We start from the raw sequence: 7,836 nt of genomic DNA, 5'->3' as shown, positions 1-7,836 counted from the left end.
TGTATTGACCAAGATCAAATTTCGAATACTGACTAGTACTCACAATTTTTTCTGTTGGCTCATCATCGTCTAACTGGTCAATACGAAAACCGAATTTGGTGCTGAAAGTTGATTGAGATTTGGATTAGGGAAAGGTTATAGGTTTTGAGATTGTGTTTGGTATTGGAAATGTGGTGAAACTATATTTGCTTGGTGATGAAATTGTGGTGGAACCATTAAATTTTGAGCACCATAAACTGATGTTGAAAAATTTAGTTGATTACTACCCGCTACTGACCCAACTTCACTACTTCTAGGTTCAACAACATACAATGTAACATCATCACTTGAAACACTAATGTAAGCAATGAATCGTTCAACATCTTCATTTTCGGTTAACAAATAAACTTTACCATTTCTCTGATAAGATAGCCTAAATCCACTTAGGGGCTCTAAATTCAATTTATTTGCAACACGTAACATTAGAGTTTCATAAATTAACTTTTGTAATGACAGTTTTAGTTGAAGATTCATGGGTAAAGACATATATTGTAAAACACCATGAACATTCTCCTATGACCCTCCAAAACACAAATCTATCCAAACATGATCAACATTAGATGATTTCATTATTGTAAATTAATTTACTAAACAAACGAGCTGCGAAACTAAAACCTGTTGCCGGATGGGGAAGGATGTCGTTGGATATAGGAACGGATGTCGCCGGAGAGAGTGATAGATGGAGATGGAATGAGTTGTGATTTAGGGATTTAGGTTATGAGTTGTTGTTGCTGCGTAGTTATATACCCAAAACATTTGTGTTGCGAAACTAAAACCTGTTGCGAATTCAGAAATCGAGTTGCGAATTTGAAATTTAGTATTGCGATAGTCAGAATCACATTGCGATAGTCAGAATCGCATTGCGATAGTCAGAATCTCGTTGCGATAGTCAGAATCGCGTTGCGATAGTCAGAATCTCGTTGCGATAGTCAGAATCGCGTTGCGATAGTCAGATTCGCGTTACGATTTACGTATTCGTAACGCGAATTAGGAAAATCGCAACGCGTATTTGGAAAATCGTAATGTGATAGTCAGAATCGCGTTGCGAATATGGAAACTGATTTGCGATACCGGAGATCGCGTTGCGAATTATCGATCGCATTGCGATTTAGTTGGTCATTTTGAAAAATCCAAAAAAAATTAGTTAAAATCATATATTATAAGATATTTTTAGTCACTGAAATTATTTTCTCTTTTATTTTTACAAACATATTGTTAATAATTGAAAAGAAATGTTCAAAAAATAATTGAAGAATAAACAATAATGAGGGGGAAATCTATCTTCTTCTAGGTTGATCATTTTTGGATTTAATTGAAAAACGTGGCATGATGTGAGGCAGACAATTTCCCAGCCACGACCATGAACGTACTATGCCCACGCCATTGTTTTTCTCTTCCTCAACAAAACCAGCTTCAGGCAGCAGCTCGAGGCATTAGCGTGCCTATTATGTTTGTGTTGTGTTGACGTCGTTTTCCGACACATACTCATTAAAATGCGCGCCCTCCTTACCTTGAGACCTCCGTGTATTTCTTGTTATTTCCCTCCTTCTTCCTCCTCCAATTCTTTTCTCTATAGCTGCTTTAGACCCAACAAGCGTTTCCACTTATTCAAGCCCTGTTCTTCCCTCAGACAAACGAAGAAACAACAGTCCCTTCAAAAGAGTCCACCAAATGCTCCTCAGAGTCTGAGGTGGTTCTTCAACCCCAAAAGCGACGGTGACGAGAAAATCAAAGGGGATGGAGATGGTAATGGAGAAATTGAAGGGGACACTGCACTTAAAGGTACCCTTTTGGCTGGAGTTTTACTTGTGGGTGCCGTTGGTGGATTTGGAATTGTAGGGTATATCTTCAAGGACCAGATCAATGCTTTTCTGAACCAGTTCTCCACTTTCATTGAAGGTATATGTCTTCGTGAAATCCAGACCCTTTTTCGCAATTAATCTATATTGGTATTGTATTTTGTGGATTGGGGGAACTTATTTATTTTGATAATTAGTTGAATTTGCGGATTTAGTTTTCTTCAGCCTATTATGTCTTCTATTGATTTGGGATTTAGCTTGCTTTCTTTCTTTTATTTGATGAACATGCCCTAGAATTTTACTGGTGGATGTTGCTTCAATAAACAGGTTATGGACCTGCTGGATATGCTCTGTTTGTAGCAGTTTATGCAGGACTGGAAGTAAGCATTTTTTTACCATCTTTCGTGCGTTACCTTTTTTTCATTCGGTTGTATTCAAAGCCCAGCATCGAGTTACTTTGCTTTCTAGATTTCTATGCTAGATGATGAGTGTACATTTCTCATCGAGGTAATAGAGTTGAGAATTTAAGTGTTTTTTCTTCTTCTCTGGCTTGTGGGTTATATTGTCTCCTGAAATATGTGCAATTTTATGTCATAAATCTCTTTTTCTCCGCTGTCCTCGTCTTTTGTTTTTCGTTGCAGAGATTTCAATCTGAACTTTCTATCCAAATGTTTAAGACCGCTATGTTGTAGGTCCTTGCTATTCCTGCTATTCCATTGACTATGTCTGCTGGTCTTCTTTTCGGCTCTGTCATCGGCACCATTATAGTCTCTATCAGTGGAACAGTAAGTTTATTCTCTTCCAAATAGAAGAGAGGAGAGAATGTTAGTGCACTGAAATCTATGTGTTAATCTTCTTTTAATCTTTTAGGTTGCGGCAAGTATTGCCTTTCTGATTGCTAGATACTTCGCTCGTGAGCGTATTCTAAAACTGGTTGAAGGGAACAAAAAGTTCCTTGCCATTGACAAAGCAATCGGAGAAAATGGCTTCAAAGTCCCTCCTTCGATTGAGCCCTTTGCTCCCATTTTCACTTGGGAATTATCTCTATGGATTAACATCTGTGAAGTTTGTGCCATATGTGTTGGGAAGGTTTGCTTCTTCATTTTCCAACTGATATGTGTGCTTGCTTTTGTTGTTTAAATGCTGTTAAAGTGGTTTTCATTATTCATTAATTTGAAAATTATTTGCATCTATGTTTAACTTACAAATCTTTTGTAAGTTTTTGTTATTAAAGAAAATCAATATTTATCAGCATGATAAAGAAGGTATAGGACTGATTATTCTACATGTTTTTAGGCGGCAACTCAATTTTAAAATCTGGTCCCTATCTCTATTTTACTTAATTTTATGTTGCAGAATATAGGTTTCTGCTGGTATGGTGGTCAACTGCATCATATTTTCCCATATAAATTATACTGATCCAGAAAAGATTTTTTGTTTTCGGTTTCGAAAACATTTATTTCTTTGGAATGATCAAAGTTTGTCATATTTGCACTATCATTAATCGAATTTCGAAGAGATTTACAAGATGTTGGCCAAAAGTGGCTGGAGTTTTGGAAAGAGGTCCTTCGTACTGGAGTCAATTCTGAGAGAAGAAAGGGACCTAACGAACAATTGTTTAGCCTACGGCTTTCTGTGATCTAAAGGCTAGATTATGATGTAAAACCAACTTAATGTTTGGTAGAACACTTATTGCCTTCAAATTTGGGAATAGAAGTTTGCTAAAAGTCTACCTGCCTTCCACTTTTTGCTCCAAACTGAGCCAATGATTGCCGTGCAGCTGGTTGGGGATGCTTCCAGGAACATGGGCTTATGTCAGTGCCGGTGCATTTGGTCGGGCAATTATTGTAAGTTTTCATTTGTATTCCTTTGGAAATGACCTACATGATCGAATTTCGGTCATTGAAACTTCATATTTCCTTATCCAAAAACTAAACTCTTGCTTTGCTTTTTCTTAGCATATTATGGTTCTCTCCTACTTCGTTTTTGAAGTGTCAACTTCTTGTCTACTGTAGAACAATTTCAACAACTTCTTTTTAGTTCTTGCTCGTGTTTCTGTTTGAATGGTTACACAGATGACAAATATTTTACTAGGAGTTTACTATTACATGGAACTAGTAATCTTTTTGCTACCTAATGACTTCAGTTACTGTGCTGATTATTCGAGTCAAAACCAATTTGGGTTTTCATCCCTACACCCATTTTAGGCCCTTTGAGTCTTTAAATTATTCAGTCTGTGGTGTTTAAGTGGCTGTTTTCATTGTTATGGTTAGTTATCATGCAATTGCCTGAGTTCTGTTTTATCAAATGGATTTTTTTCCCTCCATTTGGGAAATTTCCAGCAAGATGATTCAGAGTTTGGGATTGGTGGAGGAAATGGTATATTGACACTTGGACTCGGACTGTTGGCCACTGCTGTAGCGGCCGCTTATGTGACGCAGCTTGCAAAGGTAATGTCATTCCGCTACTTTCTCAGACTGTTGACCTTTGTATTGCCTATGTTCATATCATCAGTCCAAATTTCATTGGATGACTTCCAATTCCAAGAGGTATGGGGCAGGTTAGGATTAGCGGTTGTCCCAAAATCGCATTGCGTATTGTAGGCATTGAAAATGAATCATGTTCTCTCTCCATTCGAATTAACTATCTGATATCCGTTGCCTGGATTGTGATGATGCAGGATGCCGTAAAAGACATCGAATAAGCATTCAGGAATCGATTTTGGTACACTTAAAGTTGATGACAGTATAGTTGAAAATTGTAAAAATTGCGACTGCAAATCAAGCATATACATCAAAGCGTTGAATATCACCTTGTAGTAAATGTACCATCCTTTTTATTTTTGAAGTAAATCATTAGCAATGGCTATAAGTTGGCTTGAGGCAGTCAGCTCTGTACCCTTTTTAATTTAATTTGTAGTAGGGAATTGTTGTAGGAAGGATAGACGGAGCGGAGTTCCTGTAATTATTGCAATGTAACTATCAAATAAAAATATTGAATTTTGTAGTGAGCTTGTACAAACAACCAAATTATTGCGTACGCACGTAAATATGTAAAAGTTAATTATACAATTAATTTTAGGTTGGATTCAGTTAAATATTTTTTATTTTAAATTTAAATTTATTTTGTTCTCATCTTTCAAAAAAAAAAATCAGATTCGATTTGAATTTGAATAAGTTTTTTATGACTCTACGTGGTTCGATCTGAATCAATTAAATTTGAATCAAATCTCAGTTTTTAATTATAAATTAAAGTTAATACATGGCTAAACATATTAAAATCAAAATTAATTTTATAAAATATGATTAAATTAGTAATAAGAGATTTAGATTAAAATAAATTTGAAACTCCGTAATGGCCTCATCAGCTAAGAAAGACCGTTTTTAATGCGCACGCGGAGTTCAAATGGAAACGGGGAAGTGAATTTCATTGATATTTGTGTTTTGCTCCCCAAAAAATCATTTGTATTAATTAAAAGGGCAGGAAAGTGAGGGATAGGAGCATATACACTTTCCTATTGCCGCAATTGGCAATTATCAAGACTTGTTTTTCAGCTATCCTCGAATCCAGGTATTCAATTTCAATGCAATTTTCTGAATTTCATCTGCAAACAAAATCAATCATGAAAACAACCACGCTAGTTCCATTCCCGATCTGTGAATTTTTAGAATCTCCACCCATTATTATTAAGCAAAACCAACTTTTTTTAAAAAAAATAAAACTTCCAGATAGTCTGCTATATACTCTGTTTATCTGATGTTCTCTCGGATCATGTTTGAAGCTGGGTGCAATTTTGGGCCATTTCATAAGCACACACAAGATGTTCGATAAAAGTCTTGTTTGGGTTATTGCTTCTTTTGTTTTTGTTTTTTTAAAAGATTCATGCATGAATTTCATAACAAATGTTTCTTGGATGAAATGAAACAGTGAGTACAATAATATAACAAAGCACTAGGAATCTTTGAGTTGTTCATGAAAAAATGGGATTGGTTTCCATCTCAGAACCTAGATTTGCAAGTGGCTGCCCACAACTTATTATATCCCTTATTGAAGTTCTTTTTATATACATTCTGTATTCGTTATTTATAAAACATGCTACTCGTGATATGAACCTTAACAATGTTCGTCGCATGAATTTGCCAATCAGCTTGTTTAATCCTTGTAGTTGGACACTGTTTTCATCTTGGTTGCTTTGCTTATTCTTCCCCTTCTTGTCAACTGTAACAACTGATTGCTTTAGACTGTGTGCCGAATCCAAGCCTATTGGATTTTTATAACTTGATTAGATAATGTATTGGTGCTGTGTTCTTCTTAAGGTAAAGAAGCGATAGTTTAATTTTTTTTTAACCTCAAGTATTCAAGGTACTCAAGCCTATTGACTTGAAACAACAACCATCACTACATTCGTTCGAGTCTTCATTTCGCAAAGTACCCACATGCATGTCCAACACATGGGTATGGATATACGATTTCCAAGGATTCTCCAAATACAAAAAAAATATCTATTTATACCCAAGGTAAACATTTACCCATATTTGATACTCACACCCAAATCTGAGTAACATAAAACCATCATTACTGTTGCTGGTGGTTCATCTATAATGTGATTTGGGACTATTGGTGATGTTTTCTTTTCTGATTGATACTCTGATATGATTTGATGCTCTTGCTTGTTTTTGCGTCCGTTTATTTGTTTGATTGCCGTGTTATTGAATGTGAAAGTTTTTTGTTCGGCCTCTCTGCCCATTGTTTTATATGTTCAGTGAATCAGTTCATTTATGAATAGGGATTGGTGTTAATTCTTTCTATAGGTATGCTTGCCTAGTCCTGCTGATTTTAGTCGCACAATTCCAGTTGATTTTGAGTACCGTTCAAAATACGTCGGGAGCTGCTTTTAGAGACATCCGGTGCCTAATATAATTGATCAGCTGCAATGGGTGCATCCAAAGGGAAAAAGCTTTCTGGGATGCAAAAGCAAGTACTTAGTCTATACAGAGGATTTTTACGAGCAGCTCGTTCGAAGCCTGCTGAAGATCGACGCCAGATTGAATCAATTGTCTCGGCTGAGTTCCGTCGGAATTCGAATCAAGTGGATCGGAAAAATTTCCTCTATATTGAGTATTTGCTTCGACGTGGTAATAAGCAACTTGATCAGCTAAAAAGTCCTGATACGATAGGGTTATCATCCGTCAATGTCAGTTCATATAAGAACCAAAATGCCGATACTTGAACACAATATGTATAATGTAGCGTGTTATCACTATTTCTATACAAAAAAATGATATTTTTTCAATTTATTATCGAAGAAAAAGAAGTCCATTTTGATGTTTTTAATGTATTGAATCTATTTACTACTTTATTGTACTTAATACTGGCTGAGAAATATCTGTAATTTGACATTAAGGGAAGCGTTTCCCTGAAATTCATGTGGTTTTCTTGCATGCATTTGAATGAACGTGAGCATATTTTGGTAAATGATTATAAAGAACTTGAACGAAATAAAAGGTTAGGGTTTAGGTTGTCTAATTTAAAATTAATAAAGATCTTAAAGTCATTAATTCGAAAAAGTTAAGGGGTTAGGACCTAATTGCATCGACTTCAAATTAATAAAGATTTAAAAAGTCATATTCCTGTACATCTTCATGATCTCAGCACAGCCAGCTTCAGGATCATCAGTCTCGAAGCCATGGCATTGGCATAGCGGGCGGTGGATTCAATGACGTAGTTCGGTCGAGATCACATCGTCACGCAATCATGTTCACGATCTGGGGTCATGGTGGCATAGTTAGGGTAGGAGCTCTTCACAAGAACTACATCATAGATCTCATCCCAGTGGTCCTCAGGGAACTGGTATTTTCCGGTTTCATCGGTGCATCGCTCCTTCTTGTAGACATCTCTATCCGGAGGCGGATTGACGTTTGGTTAGTGGGGTCTATTGACCCCATTTGTGTCTAAAAGATCTTTGTAAAAAAGGAAAGTTTGGGAGAGCAAAAAAGAT

At 36.1% G+C, this 7,836-nt stretch overlaps 1 protein-coding gene and 1 pseudogene across 2 annotated transcripts; both read left to right on the top strand.

Moving 5' to 3' along the window:
• The first annotated feature begins 1,342 nt into the window (after window positions 1–1,342).
• LOC120124969 lies at window positions 1,343–4,846 on the top strand (annotated as a pseudogene).
• A 475-nt stretch (window positions 4,847–5,321) lies between these two features.
• On the top strand, window positions 5,322–7,086 carry LOC120124954 (succinate dehydrogenase assembly factor 1, mitochondrial-like). Of its 2 annotated transcripts, none has more exons than XM_039143505.1 (2): window positions 5,322–5,408; window positions 6,650–7,086. In XM_039143505.1, the coding sequence occupies exon 2, from the start codon at window positions 6,772–6,774 to the stop codon at window positions 7,066–7,068; it is 297 nt and encodes a 98-aa protein (XP_038999436.1). In that variant the 5' UTR covers window positions 5,322–5,408; window positions 6,650–6,771; the 3' UTR covers window positions 7,069–7,086. The 2 variants fall into 2 exon arrangements, with proteins under 2 accessions (XP_038999436.1, XP_038999431.1); XM_039143500.1 differs by having other exon boundaries at window positions 5,344–5,408; window positions 6,664–7,086.
• Window positions 7,087–7,836: the final 750 nt, after the last annotated feature.

Source organism: Hibiscus syriacus, unplaced genomic scaffold (genome assembly GCF_006381635.1).
Source record: "Hibiscus syriacus cultivar Baekdansim isolate YM2019G1 unplaced genomic scaffold, ASM638163v2 tig00001323_pilon, whole genome shotgun sequence".
Taxonomy (NCBI): Eukaryota; Viridiplantae; Streptophyta; class Magnoliopsida; order Malvales; family Malvaceae; genus Hibiscus; species Hibiscus syriacus.
The sequence above is the reverse complement of the archived record's forward strand: the minus strand, read 5'-3'. Positions and strand labels throughout refer to the sequence as shown.